We start from the raw sequence: 21858 nt of genomic DNA on the forward strand, positions 1-21858 counted from the left end.
ACAACATTTACCAAAAAATACACAAAATTACTAGAGAAACACACAGGACAACTACAAAAAGTAAATACAACTGCAACTTAAATACAGTAAAATAACTCCCAAAACAAAACAAAACAACAACAAAAACACAAACCTTTTACTCTTTCCTGTATTAATGCCCAGGTTGGTTCATATTCTAAACACTAACATGAATGTTGATGATGTGGACAATCACATTGTGGCTCCAATTCAATTACAATAACAACAGCAACAGATAGTTTAATTTCGGCTACAATTATAATTATGTCATATTTGTAATGAATTACCAATTACGTAATTAAGATAAGATAAAAGATAAAAAAGAATAAGATAAAAATGTATTGATCCCCCAATGGAAGAAAATTAGATGTTGCAGCAGCTCCAAAAAACAGGAAAACAGGAAATATAACAGCATCAAACAATAACTAAATAAACGAAGAAAAATACAATAGAATTAAAAAATACAAGGCATAAGCATACGTACACTTTCACTTGTGGATCACACACGTACTAGACATAAACAAACACTATGTACACTTTTGGTTGTGGAAGGACAATTACTATTATATTTGACCTCAACCCTGGTTGGTTCTAAAGCGTATTTTAAGCTTCATTCTGAGAAAACAGAGGAGAATCCTTGGCTAACAGGAGGTGTGACGTAACCTAGGAGTCATAATGTGGTGTCTCCTCATTGCTTCAATTCATTCACGCTTCGGCAGTTTACAGGGGGAAGCAAACACTGACGGGCTTTTACGTGTGTGTGTGTGTGTGTGTGTGTGAATTATAGTATGCCCGAATGGACTTCTGTGCCTTTACCGAACTGGAATGAATCATCCACAAAGAGCGAGAGGCCGCACAGAGTTCAAAGTCAGAATTTCAACAACTGCTAAAAGTCAGGGCGAGTGCACGTGAACGTGCGCGGTGCAGCGGCGCTTACCGTCTGAGTCGATGCTGTTCAGCGCCGTCGGGGGAATGATGGAGACTTTGCACTGGCCGAGCGGACACTTCCGTGGATACAGATCCATACATGCTGTGTGCACCTGGAAGGACAACAGGAAGTTACAAACAGGCTTTTGTTTTATCCTCATCTCCTCCTCCCATCTACGTTAACATCCTCTGTGATCCTTCGTTTCTCCTCTAAAGCTCCTCTGCAACATCCAAACATCAACTCTCACCTTTCCTTTGAGTAGCAACTGAATCAAACCCATTATGGCAGATACACTGTAGGCACCTCTGGCCCGGGGACAACATACGGCCTTTGATCTAATCGGCACCCAAAGAAAATGCACAAACGAAATCCAAAAACACACAAAATGACAGAAGAATATACTGTAAACCTGAATAAGTTACCAGAACTAAAAAAAAAATAAGGCAATTGATTGCCTCAATTCTTTTCAAGTTGATTAACTTAAAAGTCAAAATTTCCCAGAACTTAACTCATTGAGTGCCATTGACATCTATAGACGTGAATTGTATTTTTTCGGCTGGGGTTGCTAGGAGACAGAGTGACGACGCTCTCCGGTGAATATCTAACTTGTACCATGATGTAGTGACCAACTGGTGACATGTAGGTGGTAGCACCTTTGGATGAGAGATCACCTGTGATGGGCAGAGCTCAGAGAAAAAGAGTTTACGAGAGTTGATGCTGAAGTCACAGCAGCTCACACTCGACCAGAGCATGTGTGGAACTAAGGGGACTATTGAGAGTGTGGCGATGGTGAGAGAAAACAATCCCAAAAACGGGACAAGCGCTGACACTCGGCATGTCCGAGGATGAGGAGGAAGTTGAGTGTGTGGGAACTAACGGGGGGAGAGACTTGGAGGAATTGCCAAAATACAGTAAGAAAAACCATTCAACTCTGACCCAGGTAGTAAAATAAGAATAATTTTCCCATCAAAAGCCCGGTCTCAGTGTTGTTTTTGTAGTTTTATAGAAGGAAACTAATGTTGAGGTGTCACTAAAGCAAAAAAAAAAAAAAATGCTTCAAAGTCACTGACAGGTTTTTTCAGAAAAAGACGTTTTAACTCAGTTTTTTGTCACAAACTGGTGATTTGTGTGAAACTTGCCTCTATTCACTGCTGATTACAGAAGATCAAAACAAGCTAGAAACAATTTTTTTTTTTCTGATGAAATTAAAGAGTCTAATCTTTCAGAATCTGGTGTTAGAATTAATAGTCATTGTCATAGTACAAATATTCTGTGGGTCTTTAAAAATGAGTCAAATTCTTAATAGAAATTCTGAAAATGGCTGAGACTGAAAGAGTTAAAGGTTGAATGACTGACTACTTGTACCTTTTGATAACAGTTACATTAAGTGCCACGTGTATTTAGTTTGTTTTTTTAATAATTCCTATTTGGACAATAGGACTTGATCATTGTTATAGAATTACTGAATTCTTTAAGTTGTGTTTTTAAGTAATGCTTTTTTCAAAACAAATATACAGTAGTTCTATTCACTCAAAAAATATTAGTTACAGTTACTCAAAAAAGAAGAACATGTTACACCAACTTGCCCTTTGATTATAAACCACTTAATCTATTTAATTACTTTGAGTGTCCAGGTTTTACAGTGATATAGGGCTGGGCAATATATCAAGATTCAATTACAACATCACCTGTATCAATATATATATTTTTATTTTATAGCTTATTTTGTATTTAAAATACTTGTTCTAGGAATCACTGCTTTCACTTCTACAGCATGAAAAGCTCAGTTCAGATGGATTTCTGAGAGCATCCTACACCAGACCTTCCCCTAAACCACACCACAGAACTCACTCACAAGTGCTGTTCATATTGGAGAAAAAGCAAAAAGTGGGACTTATTGTGCAGCTGTTTATTAATAAATGTGCCTGTCCCATTGTGTATCTTTGTTCTATGTATTTTTGTTGTTTTATTGTGTATTTTTTGGTATGTATGTTGTTTTGTTGTCCCATTGTGTATTTTTTCTCCTTGTGTGACGCTTTTTTTTTCATTTTGCGTATTTGTGTTGTTCTTTTGTAAATTTCTCCATTTGTTTGTATATTTCTGTAGGTTTTTTGTGCCTTTTTTTCCTCGCCATTTTCAGAAAAAAATATTGAGATATGAATTTTGCCTTATATCGTCCACGTCTACAGAAGCACAAACAAAATGACTCTCAAAACACACAAACCAAGAATGTACAAAAATAAAAGAAAAAAAATACAGAACAACCACCAAAACATTTGACGAGCAGCTAAATCGAATCCATAGGGCCGACATACTGTAGGCAACCTCCGACCCGGGGGCCACAAATACCATAAGTAAATAAATCCAAAAACACACAAAATGACAGAAGAATAAACAAAAAGGCAACAAAAACACACTAAATGACTCCCAAAGCACACAAAACTACAATTAAAAACAAGCAAAACTATAAATACACACCATGAAAGATGCATAAAATAAACAAAAAATACAAAAAAATTTAAAAATAAAAATATCGAACAACCACTAAGGAGCAGCAAAATCGAACACATAGGGCCGACATGCTGTAGGCAACCTCCGGCCTGGGGGCCACAAATAAGCAAATAAATCCAAAAACACCCAAAATGACATTAGAATAAACAAAATGGCAAAAAATAAATAAAAAATAAAAATAAACCAAACTAAATGACTCCCAAAACTACAATCAAAATATGCAAAACTATGAAACACACCATGAAACATGGATAAAATGACACAAAAATACAAAAAAAACCTCCAAAAACACACAAAACAAAAATATACAAAAATGAAAAAAAAAAAAAAAAAAATACAGAACAATCCGTGTACTGTTCGTTCTTTGGTTATTCCGTTTTAAAACCAAATCAAAATAACAAATTAACGGTGAAGTTATTTTGTCTTACTGACTTAAAACCAGAACAGAAATACAGAAACATTAAAAACCTGATAAGCAGCGTTTTTCTGTTTTTCCTTATTTTACAGATGATTGTTTTCCTGTATTACAATATGTGACTATGCTATACACATATTCCATACTCCTTTATCATGAGATACTGTACCAGCTACACTGAACTACACAGTGTATCTACTTCACTCGTAGCATATTTTATATATATATTTTAAATATTCACATTTTATTTAATAGATGGAGTTACTGGCTGACAAAACAATAATAACATATACAATGTTCGTCTCGTTGTTTATGAGAATAAAGCCTGGAATGTGGAGGCTTTCATTTGTATGTTTTTTAATGTACGTCATGTAACATTTATATGAAGGTAACAGCTGTAAATGTGAACTTATATAATGTCTCACCATAGCTTTGCACCAGAGGCAGCGCCAGTCCTGCAGCCTCAGCACGCTGCCACACGTCTTATCACACACTGCACATTTGGCACTGACGGGCAGGTTTCCCTCCAGCCACTGGTGAGGCATAGCAATCTGCACACACATATTTCATGACCATGTCAGGACTCATTCTGCAGCTCTATGAATCAGAGGGTTTCTTACATTCCTACAAACACATTAATCAGTTTAGATTGCAGATCAACTTCTGTTTAGAATGCGATAATTTGGCCAAGCCTGAGTTTTAATGCAATTCATGAAGACATTGTTGGGTTTATGTAAGGATGGGAATCGAAAAAAGGTTCTTTCTGAGAACCGCATCCCAGTAATCCAATTCCTAGAAAATGTTTGTTTGCTTGTATTTCAATTCCGCTCATCGGTTCCTTTTACATTGTAAATACGTAACGATAAACTCCTCCAGGTCCTGTATACTGTGTGTTTATGCTAGCACCAAGTGAAGCTCCTTCCACCATACACACACACACACACACACACACACACACGGCTGATGATGTCACATGTAACAACGGGGACGGCGTCTCTGAAGGTCCATTTATAGAAATGTAAACAAAGGCTAAACTAAAGCTTTACCTTTTAAATACAGAACAATAAGTGCAGCTGTACTTTTGGTTAATATGTTCTTTTTTATAGAAGAATTATTTGATTTATGTCTGAATTAGTTTTGGATCAAGTTGTTCAAGTTCAAAAGGAGCACTGTAAATATTCTCAAATGGTTGTAATAATAACAATTATCATTATAATTCATCAATTTTCTATAGCACTTTTCTATATATTATTATCCAGTGAAAACAATCTATACCTGGTGGATTAAAAGAGAGCTGATATTCCTGCAGTAAATTAAAGAGACAAAGATAATAGAATAAAGAGTTAAAGAAAACAAATGAAAATACCTGAAAAAAGTTTGTTTGTTTTTCTAAATCAATTTTTTGTTTAAAATTGGTAATCTGACTTGAGCAGGTTTTTGTTTGGGAACAACAGATTTGTGAATATGAAGGAATATGACCTGGTGTGACCTGTTATTGTAGTCAGCTGAACTGTTGGTGTTTTGTTTTTTTGGAGCAACATCAGTAATAAACTCCAGTTACTGATTGTAAATGATTAATTCCTGTCTATGTAATAAAAAAAATGATTACATAATACTAATTAAACTTTTGAATACTTTAATAATACTTTTATTGTTTTTTAACCATTATTATTTCTATTTTTTGGGGAATTGTTTAATAGTAAATCAAACTTGACATTTAGTTAATTATCTTTATTTTTAATGATTTTACACATACAATTATTATTGTTATGATTCTTGTTGAAGGATTTAAGTTTGACTGTCTATACAGTTTATCATTATTTGTTTTACAAAGCGCATTCGTTTTTTTTTTTTTTAAATTAAAGAACTTGTTTTTTTTTTTAATTGTTGAGAAAAAAAACAACATACAGTATTTTTCCTATTCTACACAACATTTTAATGTCTAAACGTAATAAACACTTCACGTCTAATATTGTAGAAAATCACATAGAGCTCTGCATATAGAGTTGTTTTGCAGCAGAGAGGTAAAAATGATTACTTACCCCATCCTCGTCCTCGATAATGTCCTTCCCTATGGAGGCCAGAGTGGTCCATTTACAGTTGTTAGTGGCTCTGACTGCGCAGCGTTTGTGTGCTTTGAACTTACACACTGACAAAAAAACACACAAAAAATGCACAAATCACATCAGCCTCTCCAGATTAACCATTGATCAGGACACAAACCATGATAGAGGAAAGCTTAGCTTCTAAAAAGTATAAATAAACCCCAAAATTAAAAAAAAAAAAAAATTGGTATGATGTGGTTTTGTTAAATGATCCTAGTCCAAGTCGATAAATTTTAGTCAAAATATTTTAATTTGTCATAATTTTTTGTAAAAATGTGACTGCCGTCTATGGGTTGAAACCAGGCTATTAAAATAAAAATCTTTCTGTCGGCTGAGAATGGTGTTTTGTGATGTTTTAGTGGCTTCTTATGACACAAACCACCACTGTTAGCCCCGCCCCTCCTATAAAAACCAACACCCGTTAACAATACAATCTGTGGTGAGTTGGTTGGATTGAAAGAATGTGAATAGAGAGCTATAGTGAGTATTGAGAAGCTAGTTAGCATAGCATTGATTGTTCTTTGGAGATTTTTATAGTATAGACTGGGCGTGTCTTAACTCCTCCAGGAGCCCCGCCCATTATCAAGGGCATTTTTTTAAATCCTAGCCAAAAGTTCGGGGTTGAGTTACACTATTCTGCTTTCAGGACTGTATTGAGCACACATCTAGGTCCTCCAATTTTCCGCTTTTCCAATTTTGGCTATAATCAGACAAAAAATACAGAATTCCCTTCCTGAAATGGAAATTTTAAATATAACTCTTTTAGAATAATCAATTATACTATCATGCATGTTTTCAGTTTTTTTAACAGGAAATTTGTCTTCTTAAATGGGTGGTTTAAAGCTGCAGTATGTAGAATCTTTGCATAGAAACAACCACGCTCACCTCCCCCCCTCGTTTTCAGAGCATATCTGTCAAACTCATGGCCCGGGGGCCAAATCCGGCCCTTTGGAGCATCCAATTCGCAGGAGAAACTTACAGTTTTCCTGGTGCTTATACTGTATCACATGATTGCAGTCAATTGTAGTGTTAAACAAAACAAAATCCACAATTTATGACATATTTCCCTTAATTAAATAGAAATTGGTCACAAAATCCTGTTGGGACTGATATCTGTAACTTATTGGCATTGCTTGGATATGGTCGGTTTCTTATACATTTTGTATTTCAAGTGTAAACAATGGAAAAATAATGTTGAAAAATGAGGACGTCAACGCGCATTGACTTTGTATCACGTTTCTGAATTTTTAAACATCAAATATAAAGCAAAGATAAGCTTCAAAAGTGCACTGTCCTTTCAGAACAATTAAGGCAAAAAAAAAAAAAACCGGACATACTGCAGCTTTAATGTCAATGTAATGTGTATAGCTTTAGCAATCTCAGCACATACTTGATTCAGAGCATTTCTGCTGTGTACAAATGTCAAATTAACGACAATAGTTAACTTTATTTTTGGAAGTTTAATGGCCTGTAATGACGTCTGAATAGGGAAAGCTGATGAAATGGCAACAACACAGAAACGTGTAAACTGGCGCGGAGATGAAACGTTCAGAGTAAACTCTGAAACGGAATTGGGGGAAATTCGGAAATGGAAAATCAGTTGCTATAAACATGGAAACTCTGACTGTCATGTTAAGAAGAAGTGACTAAAAATAGCCTCGTCTTTGGAAAATTAGGGAGCAGTAAGAGATAGGCTACGTTTACAATGTGTGCTCTGCTGTGCAGGAGAAACAAGAGCGACTGCAATTACAGCTGCAACACGTCCTCCTCGCCTTCTTCTACTGCAGCAGAAAACAGGCACTTAGAGGCTTTACCAATAACACGCCAGAATGTTTCCCCATCTTTGACTTCCGCTTTTCATCCCTGACATCAGGAATGAAAGCACACATATTCCCAGAGCGCAAAAATCAATGCTTTACTCTTGTCCGCTGCTCAACGCAGTTAGACAACGTTAGCAAAGCATTAGAGAGATTCACTGTTAATGGATGAGAATGAAAGAAAATACTGAGGCAAAATCACACAAACAGAATTATGAGCACTGATCGTCTCTCTGTCCTGGCTTAAACATTCATTATACATGATCAACAATGACAAAAACATTCTTAATGCAATTATCTGATTTTTTTCTGGTAAGATCCAATACCTAAAGACTATTGGTTTATTTAGAATAAAAATTCTGTGATTAAAATTATAGAAAACTTGTAAAAGAAATGCATTTATTTTACTTTTCTGATCAGTTTTAACATGTTTTTTCATTATAATTCATAGAAAATGAAATATAGTGCAACTGAAAACATAGCCCTGCCCCTTTAGCCTTTTACCTTGCTCAGCCAGCGCCGCTACATGGTAAGCTAACCCAAACCTGAGGGACTTGTTGCTATTTCCTCACAGGTTGATAAAGCTTTAATATGTGTGGATTCAATCTCAGTCCTAAAGGTGTGTTCACACCAAACGTGACTTCAGCAACTCTGGTGACGAGATTATATTGAAAATCAATTTAAATGACACAACGTTAAGTGACTCAATCATCAATCATTTTGAACCTTTCAAGTAACTTCAAGTGGCGCTTAATCGCGACATCCGATCGTCACTCTACTGGTCGTCACGTCACTGGGGTAGATGAAGCGTGACTATGTTCAAGCGACTCATGACAGACCATTTAAACAACTATAGTCATTGAAGTTGCGTTCAGTGTGAACGCACCTTAAAACCGGATTTCCACTGGATCTGTATCTGCTCCGCTGCATAACTCCCCACTGCCTCCGTCTGTGATGTGCATCCGTTGCAGCCAAGACTCAGGAGATCCCGCTAATTCACGTGTAATCGCGCGATATAATGAGTTGTAGCGAACACCAAGAGAAGCACAAAGCCATACAAACAGTTCATTGTGTCCTTGGAGAGGAACAGAAGGATATCCACTTGGCCCTGCCCTGTAGATCTTCCGCTTTTGTGAAGAATATTGTGATTCAACCACGAATAAGGTCAATATTTATATGTGAAATATGATCCAATCCCGCCCTGTCCAGGGTGTAGCCCCGCCTACTACCTGAAGAAAGCTGGAGATAGACATCAGCAGACCCATGCGACCCAGAAGGAGCAAGAGGGTTGATAAATGGATGGAATTAAGATCCCCCTTGAACACAGAGTATTTTATTTTGTAAATAAACCAGACATTTTACACTGTGTCTGTGCACTGTCCCACATCTTTGTTGAATTGCTGGAGCACAGCTCTAGCGTCCGGCAAAAATAGAAGGTAGGAATTGGCAAATTGACGCAGCAGTTTTGGAACAGTTACGGATCCGGTGGAAACTGGGGAATTGTGATTGTGTCTGGTCTTCATTGTGTTGGAAGTGTTTGTGGATGTTAATGAGTTCACAGAGTGAAGAGGCTCTCACACTCACAGAGGAACATTAGCAAAATTAACGTGAAGGAGAAATGCAGATGGTGCTCATTATCACCCGCCACTTCAGATGAGGTGATAGAAGGAGAGAAACGGGGCGAGGTGAGGAGATAAGGCGTCACTTCTCCAGCCTCTGTTTGAGAGTTATAACGTTTGATCGTGATGTAAAGCACACGATGCAAACAAAGCATGTGGAAAAACCAGCGACGTGCGACACCTGAAGTGATATTTTAACTGAAATGGATCCTTCAGTGACTCATTAAACATCATCAGGTAACAGTCACACACCACCCTGTTGTACGCTGTATATCTTATATAATGTCATAGCAAAAGCTTTCTAGATCACTGGTTGACTGGATGTTTGCTAAGGTTTTCAACATGACCCTTCAGATTCAGATATGCTAACTCTCTCTACCCTCTGTTGTCGTTCTTCTTCTTCTGGTAGATCATTGCAGCAGAGACCTGTTGCTGCCCCCACAGGTCAGCACAGGAAACTACCTCTGGTGTAGACTGTGGATTTCTTTCAAAGGATGTCGTGATATATTAGCTCTATTAGCTTCTAGTTTCAGACCTGCATGAATTTTCAGTCTGGCAGCGAAACTTTAAAGGGTAAAAGTCTTTATAATTATTAGTTTATTTAATTCTTTACATTCAGTCAGTTTGAAACGTGAACATATCGAAGCTGCAGAGTTCAAAGTTCAAATTAAGTGTAATGAATATCAGGGATGTCCTGATAGTGATACAACTTTTTCACTTACGATATGATACCGATATTGCAGCCTTGCATATCGGCTGACACCGATATTGATCCGATCCGATATTAGCATGACTCATACATACTTTTATTACTTATTTTGTAGTGTGGAATGTGAGAAAAGGTTTGATCAAGTGATGTCACTCAAAAAGAGAACAATAGTCAGCAACAGTAGGTTACTGTGTTGGAGTGTGAACCACAGTCACCTATGGATAGAAGTGGTTGGAGCGAAACATCGGAGAGCTTATATCGGTGATTTTAGATGAAGTTTTCTGCCTGATATCGGACCGATATCGATATCAATATTGGATCGGGGACACCTCTGAATGAATCTATATATATATATATATTTATCTCTCATTCGCTTCGAATCTCTGCCTCTCTCCTCTCTCTCTCTCACTCTCTTCTCTCTCTACTGTTTTTTACTTTTTTCATGATCTCTGTTTTTGTCCTTTTTTCTTTTAAAATGCATCACTCTCCTGAATAATTGTTCGCAATAGCGCTAATAATTCTCTCTGAGTCAGAATTACCCCTCGGAGTCAGTATAATGTATTGTATTGTGACTCAGTGTTTGCCTCACCCCTAATAATGTAATCATTATGAAATGCAATGAATGATCTTTAAAATGATGTCATGATAATATCATGATGATGATGAGCATATGTATATTAGTTATATAAACTTCTAGTTGTCTAATTGTCAGTCTGGCAGTGGAATGTTTAGTTTTTGCCCTTTAAAAGTATCTTTAAAAGTATTTTTTATTTTATAGTTTATCAAATTTGTTATATTTACTTTGAAAACTCGAACATCTCATGCAGAGTTCAAAGTTAAAATTTTAATATAATAATTATGAAAATATATAATATATATATATATAAAAACAAATTGTAATGATAACTTTTTGCCCTTTTTCTTAAAAAAAAAAAAAAGAAAAATCTCATATCAATCACCTGAACTCAATAGTGACGAATAATTTGTCACAATAGTGACTAATTATTCTCAATAATTCTGACTCTAAGAGGTTACCTATCGGAGTCAGAATTACACCTCGGAGTCAGTATAACGTATCATATCGTGAACTCAAGCGCATTGTCCCACCCTTAATAAATTGAATCATTATCGATCATTATTAAAAATGCAATGAATTATGTCTCCACATCTTTCAGAGTCTGTGCAGCAGCTGTTCCAAATTCTGCCAAATGATGACTTACAGTATAAGGTGACAGATATGAAAATTTTAAGATGTTTCTCTTTTGCTGTCATTTTGTGTATTTGTGTCGTTCGGAGCGATTTTTTATATTTGGGTTGTTGTTTTGCTATTTTGTTTCGGGTTAGCTTAGCATGTAGCGGCGCTGGTTGAGCAGAGTCAAAGGATAAAGGAGCGTGGTTACGTTATCAGTTCCACCTATTGATTTTAATAGTTATATCAGTCTGATTTTGCCATTATAATAGTCAATAGTGAAGGTGTGCGTTTGACTCACCTTCGCAGGAGAGGCCGTGAGACGTGACCCCAGACAGGCTGTCTTTGCAGACGTTGCAGAAGGTGGGCCGTGCATGGGAGCAGGCGTACCAGTTGTGCATCCCTGAGAAATGTTCCACATTAAACTGTGCCGTCTGGCAAAGGAGAGGTCAGAAGAGGTTGGCAGCGCGTCAGCATCAGCATCAGCATTATACACACTATACACTTCATTACTTATTCCTTTGTGTTTAGGTTTACTCAGGGCAGGGATGGACAACTTCTATCACAGTAGGGGCCACAGAAATGACGGTCAAATTATCAACCTTCATGTCAGCATTTAGAATAATGACAAAACTGAGATTTACCACAAGAAAGAACAAAGATTGTTGTGTATTTTCCTATTATTTCTATATAAATTTGTTGATTTTTTTGTATTTTTCTGTTATATTTGTGTTATCAGTAATTTTTGCATGTTTCTGAAGGCATTTTGTATATTTTTCTGTTATTATTGTGTTCTTTTGTGGTCATCTTGTGTGTTTTTGGAATAAATGTTGTGTACTTTTTTTTTATCTATATATTTTCGTGTTTTTTTTTGTCATTTTCGTGTCTTTACTTATATTGCCCTACAATGTCACCTTTAAGTAACTTTAAGTTAAGTTGAGTTAAAGTGATATTTGATTTGTTTTGTTTTTATAAGTATGTATATATATATAGTTTTTACTGATTTTGGCCTAATAATTATTAATTTGTAGATGTCGTGCTATCAGGAGAACACGTATTTTTTAGTTAAACATTCTTATTTACTTTGTACGCCTGTTCTGAAAAACATAAATAATAAAATCATACAATTTTGACTGAAATACGTGATGTGTAAAATGTACAAGAAAAAGGAGAAAGAAAGAAGAGACTATGCAGGACTCTGAGAGTTATGATAAATATGCATGTAATGTTACAGATAGCCTCATGTTAATAAGTAGCTTTATTAGCCTGTTGCTATGTTTCTACTTAATTAGCCTATACAGAAGTCGACAGAATTTGGTTTTTAGTTTTGTTGAATTCGCAAAAAATAAAATTTGAAGGCATCATGGAAAGCAAATAATTTCACCCATTCATAGTTTGTATTACAGCAAGTGCAAGTTCATACAAAATCAATCTGTTCAGTGGATTATTATAGGGCACCTGCAGATCAAATAGAATACTAAAGATTTTGTTGGGTTATTTTCTTTATGAGTCATTTAGCTTCAGGGCCGCTGGAAGTACATTTGAACAAAGAATGCTGTGAAAAAAATGTGTTGTTTTTTTTGGACAAAAAAGGTATGAGCTCATAGGCCTATTTAAAATACATTTTAAAAATAAATAAATGGCTTGAGATTCACTACTATATTGTACACAGCCAGGGTCTGTAACGCACAGACACCATCAGTTCTCAGATGAATATGTGTTCTATTAGTTAAACTTCGCAATAACACCATAACAATGATTTGGTCAGCTGACATGAACCTGAGTCACTGCACCATCTACGTTATTTCACGTGACTCTATAGAGGGTTTTCACCATCACTTCTGGGCAGTATCTTGGATACGCGGCCATGTTGGTGGTAATCGGAGGTAAATAATACATGTTGGAGGCACTCAGAGGTAAGCACTGCAATGGATAAACCACAGAAAAGTTCCTCAAAATACGAAATAGATGCAAAGTCATACAGGGAACGACTTTGTCTTGGATAATGACATTTTTTTTTTTTTTTTTTTAAATCTCCCTCTCGCCACTAGGGGGTGCTGCAGCACCCCTAGGACCCCCACTTCCCGTGGCCCTGTTTAGCTTCCATGGAGCAACCATCAACTGCTAGCTTCAGTGGCTAATGGTGGCTAACAGCCAAAGTTTATGAGTAAACGCAAACTTCAGTCATCAGAACGTCCCAAACCACTTATGTTGGGTCACATGATTTGCCACAAAATTGTGTACTATGTTTAGATAACTCGCCTAGGGCGTAAAGCTAGCTAGGGGCTCGGGCTGTGTTGTAAATGTCATATTAACGTAATACTCATACTAGGTATGACGTCAAAATGATTATGTAGTGAATTCACATGAGATAGAATGACAATATTGTGTGAGAAATACCTGAATGTTTATAATAATGTAATGTAAAATTGTTCTTGTTGGACTGGCTCCACGCTAAAAATCAAACATCCCCTTTTCAAAACAAAAGCATCTCTTCTTGTCTTTCATCCGTTATTTTTTATCACTTTTGTAAAAAGGGCTCGTTTTGAAATGAAGTTTTATCAGTAGAACAATGAAGGGTCGCCGAAATCTCTGGGATGTCAGCATGAAATGTGTTTTCCGTGACTTTTATGGGTCAAATGAGCACATGTTGATATTCTACTTGGTCACTTTTTCACTTAAAATGTTTACAGAACTTTCAAAGGTGGAGAATCAACAGAGATATTTAGCCTCAGTGTGATTCAGGTTTTTGTTGTTGTAGGTTCCAAATGCATCTTGGGAAACTTGTAAGTATACTTCAGTGGGAACGCTCATCATCCTAATCCAACACAGCCTCAGTCTATATACTGTATATGTATATATATAGAGCTATAGACAGACAGAGACCCTTTTTAGTGTTATATGGAACATGGCTCCTGTTTACTGGCCGTTTGATGGGGTGTCTCTACAGCTCCTTCCTGTTTACTGTCCCATAATGACATCAGTATTGATTCACTCTCTTTATAGAACTCAACATAAGTCACACAATCAGACAATAAAAGCTGTGACTGTAATAAGTGGCCACTCTTCGTGAAAGGATCACCTTGGAAACAGACGGCTGGAAGAAAACCAGGCACGGGGGGAGTTTTAAAGAGAAACATGAAGGAACCATGACTTTCTGCACCTAAGATTCAAGTTTGATGTTTGACTTTTGTATTTCTGGTTCACAATACTGTGATACTCCAACAATGGAGCATCAACCTCTCTCATTCTGAACTACCTTCAGTCTGAACAAGACGTTAAAATCACAGTTTGCTGAGGTCGATGCTTCACATGAATACATTGGTTATTTTTGGTCATTGCATGCCTTAAAGATAAAGATAAAGATAAAGAGTCTTTACGTCTATCTGAAAGTGAAAATCATCTTCTTTCTGAGACATGAATGCTTGTCCTGTCAACAGTTAGATATGGAGGTATGACCGTGTGTCCTGTATTAGTTTTTGTTAAATGCTGAGAAAAATAAGGTCCGACTGAATTCAAACAGTGGTTTAGCCTTTTTTTGTACAAGATAAAGTCTTTAAAGTTTAATTAAATTCATGTTGGATTCTTGTTTAACGTTGAACATGTTTAATTATATTGAATTTGATGTGCTTCTTTGGTAAAAAAAAAAAAAAAAAGAAAAAGATTCTGGTGAGTTCATTACCTACGTAATATTTTCAATGTCATTTATTTATTTGTTTTTTTGTCTGTTAGCTGGATTAAGTGAAAAATACTTGATGGATTTTGACAGAATTGGAACCAAAGAGAGACCTTGGGCCATGGAAGATTCCATTAAATATTGGAGGGGATCTGGATCAATATACTGATTCTGGACCATTTTAAAAAATCAACAAATCCCAATCTCTCTTTATTGGTGAAATTTGAAAAGATCATATCTCGGTGTGTAATTGACCGATCTTTATGAAATTTGACTCTGTCAGGTTGGTTTCTTAATTAGCCCATTGAGATTCATCCAGATTAGATCTGGATTGCGCATTTTACCGAAATTTTTCAAATAAATGGGAGGTGTCCATACTTTAAGACCTACTGTATCTTTATTAATGATTAGAAATTTCTTCAAAGCCTTTAAAGTGTGAAAGATCATGGTGCCATGATCAAGATCAATGACTGATATTTGCTGCTTGTCAGAGGTTTGCGCTCTCTGAGAGCTCTTGTTTTATTATGAAAATGTATTATTTTACATATACATACATATTTGTTAGTAATCAATCACAAGCTGTTTAACTCTTTCAGACTAGAGTCACACTTCGTCTGCTAATAAAGAAAAGTTGGTCATTGATTAAAAGTGATCATATTTTCATATTAACATTTGGTAAATAATGTTGTCTAGAATAGTTCAATAAAAGATTACTGCTCCATGACTAACTAGTGCTTCATTTTTAATTCATCACGTGATGGATCATAAAAACCAGCTCTATTTAAGACAGAAATGAAACTCCTACGTTTAGTAAAATAAGAAAGTATGGTTTGTCCAAGTTCTCAGGGCTTTGTTGGTAAATGTAGTTTTTACATTTGTTATAATCCTGATTATTCTTCTTGTTTATTACAGGAACATCCTCTCTTGTATTGGACGTTTTTTAATAAATAAGAAATTGCCAATTAATAAAGGAGGTGATGCCTCAGGGTCTAAATGCTACGGAGGGATTGAGTGTGTGTGTGTGTGTGTGTGTGTGAACAGTATACTGTAGCGAGCTCTGAGATGGTTCTGCTGCACTGCGGTGCAGTAAACGGGGCTGAGGGATGAGGTCTTATGTAAGATTTTGCTTTGAAATCAAAGCCGCTGAAACGCAGCAATGTTTTCTTCCTACAGTCAGCAAACACATCCCCAGCCTGTCGGATGTCTTCTCCTGTTTTGTTAAACCAAGCATTTAAATTCACGTGTATGCAGGATTTGGACTCTGACTAAACATGAACGTCTTTCAGTCTATGAATTCCTGCACTAACTTCACTGTATGTGTGGATAATAACAGCTATAGTTGAAAATCATTCAAAAATGAAGTTTCTATCAGCTTTATCCACAAGTAAATAAGGAAAAGCTTTAATCATACCACATTATCAGCACCTATAGTTCCAAGTGTGAAAAGATGAGACTTGATGAAATCACCTTTATTATATGTATATAATTGTTGTTGTTATTTCTGTTTACAAAAACATCCTGATGACTCACTCAGACCAAAATGTATTTTTGTGAAGGAGAAATTGTCCATTCAACACATTGTTTGTTGTTTTGTTGTCAAAGAAAAGGGACGGTTAATCTAAAAACATAGATACAAAACTGCATTTTCCTAAAGATGGAAGAACTTCCTCATCTCAAAGACTTTATTGAACAAATGTGTGTATTATGACAATAAAGTGTCTTCTTTTTCTTAATTGGAGTCAGTGTACTTTAGTTTCTTCACCTTTATTTGCATTTAACAGAAATCATATTCTTTATGGCTGTGTTGTTTTCTTGCTTTTATGGTAATTGTTGTGTTTTAATCTAAAAGTCCTTTAGAGAGGTGGTTCTCAACTGGTCTGACCTCAATGATCCAAAGAAAACGGTTGAAACACTTAAAATAACCTGAAATATAACAGAAAAAAATGTATGTATTATTTAACAAAAGGTTAAATTCAAAAGACAAAGTATATGAAATGTATTTAATTATACTCTTAGGATTTTAGTTAATAGTAAAAATGCTTTGGATACATTAGGCATCTATTTTTGATTGCATTCAGTCAACTGAGATGAATAAATCCCCTTCAAAATAAAAGCGTGATCAGCTGGTGTTGCTTTGGTGTTGTTTTTCATGTTCATTCTCAGCTCGTCTGTGACACATGGAGTTAAGCTTCTGCCTGTATGCTATAGTATCGTCTGATGGTTGTAGGTTCAAAACCCGGTGGAGCTCGTTGTGTTTTACATCACATTTTATTTCGGATTCCTGATTTATTGTGTGTTTTCATGCCAATGTGTCTGTGTGTGTAGGTTGTCGTCCCTTTTTGTGTATTGCACCACACAGGTGAACCCCATCTGTCTGATTACCCCTCACTACTTAAGGAGTGTTTGAACATTGTGTGCCTGCTTGTGCATTTGTTTGTGTTAAGTGAGTTTTGCTAACTTAACGAAAGCAGTAATCAATAAATTAGAAAAATGTCCCCGTGTAACAGTGGCTGAAAGATAAATGATGACAGGAATAAAACTATTTTCAACCTAACCTTATACTTTCCTATTGAAATTCATCAATAAACCAGGGTTGGGGTCAATTACATTTTTTAATTACAGTTGCGTTTTCAATTATCCATGTTCAATTACAATTCAATTACAATTACGGTAGCCGGCATCTTTTCCCAATTACAAAAATTTTTAAATTATCAAATGACATTACATTATTCAATTACAAATATAATAACTTTTTTATTCATATTGCGTTGAGATGATTGTATGCGTGTGTTTGATGTCGTTTTAGCATCTTTACTGTTTCCGTGCATTGATTATAATATCTGATGTAAAAACCCAACTACGGACAAGAGTTGGAATTTAGCAATAACTATAAACTTTTTGTACAAAACATCAGTTACATTCACAGTTTTGTTACTATGTAAAATTGTTAAAAGAAAATTCGATTTTTTTTCCAAGCTAACCTCTAAATCTTCTAACCCTTACTGGCTGTGTGGGTGTGAACATTCACTAACAGGCAGAGGTGAAAGTAATAGATTACATTTACTGTAAATAAGTTGCTTTTATGGGTACTTGTACTTTTTTTTTTGTATATTTCTATATCAGTAATTTAACTTGTACGCAAGTACATTTTAAAAAATGTAAAGTCATTTGTTACATTTTTACACCTAATCGTTACCAAGTAAATTATTATTGTTTTATGGTTTCCTAAACATTGAACATGATCCATATATTCTTAGTCGTGCCATTTTTGGTCAACACTTGGCCACTTTCTATGGTTCAGATTGAGGTTTCTATTTCCATTATATGGCACAGCTCTGTTTTAGAGTTCATAAATGCAGATATACTTAAGAGCCTGAGAATGTTTTTTTTTTTTCTAAATTGTTGTTATTTAATCAAAACAATTACTGTACATTTGACAAACCTTTTATTTTATGCAGATGCCTTTGTGCAAAATAAATTAAGTTCCAATTGTGCAATATTTGGTTTCTTCCTTTATATAGGTTTCTATACACGAGATGTTTACTGTATGCAAGGGAACCGTGGCATGGTTTATTACTGAAAATAAATGTGGGGGGTGAAAGAAACTAGTAACTTTTACTTTGAGTACAATTTAATTGAATATTTTTTGTATGACTTACTTGTGTTTGAGTAGAATGTCAATCAAGTAACTACTTGATTAGGATACATCAGGACTCTTTACACCTCTGCTAACAGGTAGCGTGAAAACTTGATATTTAACATATTTTAATAATTAACTACATAAGTGTAAGCCATAGAAATGTTTTACGTTTGATTAAATTATAATTTCCCATTTTCTTATAATTTCCATGGTATTTACAATTACAAAGTAAATAATCTGAATTCAATCACAATTCAGTTATAGTTACAACAGAAACATATTTTCAAAATTATAATTACATTTAATTATCACTTAGAGGGTTACAATTATAATTGACCCCAACCCTGCAATAAACAAATGACGCATAACAAATCTAGAAGAGTCTACAGTCACAGCATCTCTGCAGGCAAGGAAACGCTTTCTTACCTCGTAATGCTCTCTGGACTGCACGGACTTGAGCGAGCTAATCCAGTCCTCCATCTCTTTCCTGTTCTCCGCGCAGAGGATGAGCCGTCGGAACGGTGTGATCACCTGGAGGTGAGAAAGGAACGGGAGGCTGAGGAGGAGAGTGATGCGGATGCTTCCAGCGTTTTCGTTTTCCAGCCTGCAGTGGCACTGAGAGGAGAGAGACCTCCTCAGCGTTCAAGGAAGGGAAGGCTCTCTCTCTCTCGCTCTCGCCCCCTCTCTCTCTAATTAACTTTAACTCACTCACACCTCCGACAGAACAACTTTTTATGGCTCTTTTCGCAGCCTTTTCACGCTGCTCTGAGGCAGATGCTTCATGACAGGAGAAACGCCTCAGTGAGAGCTAAGAGCCCCCTGCTCTCCCTTCGTGTGTGTGTGTGTAGTGTGTGTGTGTGTGTGTGTGTGTGAGTGCATCGAGGTCGGTCCCTGTAGAAAAACCCTTCAGACATACAGCAGGCTTTCAGCAGCCTATCACTTATTTATGGTCCCTCATCTCTCCTTTCTCCGCATCTCTTCCAGCTCATCGTGCCTTTATGTTATCTGTGTGTCTGAGAAGTGAAGCTGAATGTGAACCATCACACACACACACACACACGCGCGCGTGCGCAAATACCAGAACAGCTACGTTGTGGGGACCTGTTGTACCAATGTCTTTCCACTCTAGCTACAGATTCACAGACATAAAGAAATTCATGGTATCAAACATAAAAGCCTGACGGGACACAACTGGATGGGCCGGGTACCAACAGGTATTTAGAAATGATGCTCAGTACGGGTTGGGCTCGGACAAATCAGCGCCATAAGACACTGAACAAAGAAAGAAAACACAAAATGAGAGGGAAAAAAATTCCAAAATTCCAACAGAAATAGACAAAATGACTTAAAAAAAAACCTACAAATTCAAGAAAGAAGCACAAAAAGACAATGAAATGGACAAAATGACTCATAACACACTAAACAACACTGAATGAGAGATAAATGATTTCAAAAACACATAAAGCAATGAGACAAACACACAAAATGAAAGGAGAACATACAAGATTACAACAGAAAAAGACAAAATATCTAAGACAAACATCTAAAATGACAGAAGGAAGCACAAAACAACAACAAAAATAGGACGAATGACTCGTGACACAAATAAAAGAAATAGCAACTTCTGGTGCGGTCAATACTACAATATTATTAATTAATTTATGTTCAATGATATATTGCAGATGTGCCCCCACTTTTTCAGCTCGCGAGCTACTCCTACCACGGACAGCTCTTTGCGATCTACTGCTTCTGGGTTTTATAATTGTAACTAATTAGATTTTAATACTAACACTTTCAATTTAAAACAGCTTTCACTTGATCTTCTGCCTCCTCTGTAATAAGGCAAGGCGCTCCACGGCATCACAGACACTTGTCCACCTTCTACTTATTTCTGCCAAACCTGGCATTACACACACACACACACGCACGCACGAAATGGTAAAAGGTCATGATGAATTAAGTTAGAGTTACTCATGGTTGGTATCAATCCTCCACTAATAAATACTCACAGATACTGTATAGACAAAACATACCATTTGATTCAAAAAACGCACTTTTCAAATACAAATGAGGTATTATGTGCGAACCTCAGTAATATTGAGACTGTTATGATTGGACACACCCCCCAACTCATTCATTTTGAGATTATGAAGCACAACGTTTAAATTAGAAGGTGATTATGGGTTATATAGTGGAGGATGCACATAGTAGAGCTTTAATCAGCCCGAGCCCAACAGAACAGACCCGAAAGAAGCCAATGTCTCTTTAAAGGTGCAGTCCGCAACTTTTCTCCCCCTCCCTCCTCGCTGCTCTCTTGCCCTGCCTCCAAACTTTCCAAAGTCCCTCCCTCAGAGGAGCTAACAAGCTAACTGACAGCAACATCACAGTAATATAACATGCTCTGTTAAAAGCATATTACTGCAGCACTTCTCTCTCTATGTGCACACACCTCAGCAGCAGCAGCAGCAACACAGTGTGACTTAGAGCAAACGGAGGCTGCTGCGCACACATGAACAACACATGCATTACAGAGTTCTAGTGTAACAATTACAAATCAAACATAACGTAAATCAAGCAGCAGTAATTACCTTTCAAGCAGAAAAGTCACCAATTCCATCTTCTACTCCTCCAGACCATACAACCGCCCTACAACCCCGGGAAAGGGGCGGGGACTGTGAGCTGTCAGACAGTCCATCAAACACAATCCTGGCTCTGTTTGGTTCTTTTTGCTCGGTCGCGGTGCATTTTGGCTATCTGCCAAAGGCTGCAGGAGCAGCAGGGGGCGGGACTCAATGATTCTGTTTTTTTTCACACAAACTACTAGTTTCATGTAAAGCTGTCCTTACATAGTGACGGCTTTAGTAAATATGACAAAAAGTAATTTTTATAAGAGTTGCAGACTGCACCTTTAAGCCCAAACCCGTTTCAACCCATCACTGTTCACGTGCGTGCATGCGCATGTAGAATGATCTGTTGCGAGTTATAAACATGACGAGCAGCGTCATGCGGCCCTACACGCTACGTCTGGTTGAAGCACTGCTTATATTGGACGGTGATTACGGTTACCAAGCAAAAGATGCACACAGGCAACATGGGGGCAGCTAAGTGGCTGAAGGGGTCCTCTGGATCCTCAGGTAAAAGCGGGAGCATCTGAGCAAATCGCCTGTATTAAACAGACGGAGCGGTGACGTATTTGTTTCAGGGTTATGCAGATTTTAAAGAAACGTTTAA

At 36.6% G+C, this 21858-nt stretch overlaps 1 protein-coding gene across 7 annotated transcripts in view; it reads right to left on the reverse strand.

Moving 5' to 3' along the window:
- Positions 1-21858, reverse strand: part of dgkh (diacylglycerol kinase, eta) — a 103743-nt gene that overhangs the window by 32592 nt on the left and 49293 nt on the right. For all 7 annotated transcript variants that reach the window (XR_003672647.1, XM_028436029.1, XM_028436028.1 and 4 more), the window contains 5 exons: positions 19054-19158; positions 11613-11745; positions 5915-6021; positions 4298-4423; positions 956-1058 (listed from right to left, as the gene is read on the reverse strand). Coding sequence is in view for 6 of the 7 variants with exons in the window: in XM_028436029.1 (XP_028291830.1) it covers positions 956-1058; positions 4298-4423; positions 5915-6021; positions 11613-11745; positions 19054-19158 (574 nt within the window). In the remaining variant the exon portion in view is untranslated. The remainder of the gene's footprint in view (positions 1-955; positions 1059-4297; positions 4424-5914; positions 6022-11612; positions 11746-19053; positions 19159-21858) is intronic.

The sequence above is a fragment of the Gouania willdenowi genome, chromosome 21 (assembly GCF_900634775.1).
Source record: "Gouania willdenowi chromosome 21, fGouWil2.1, whole genome shotgun sequence".
NCBI classification, from domain to species: Eukaryota; Metazoa; Chordata; class Actinopteri; order Blenniiformes; family Gobiesocidae; genus Gouania; species Gouania willdenowi.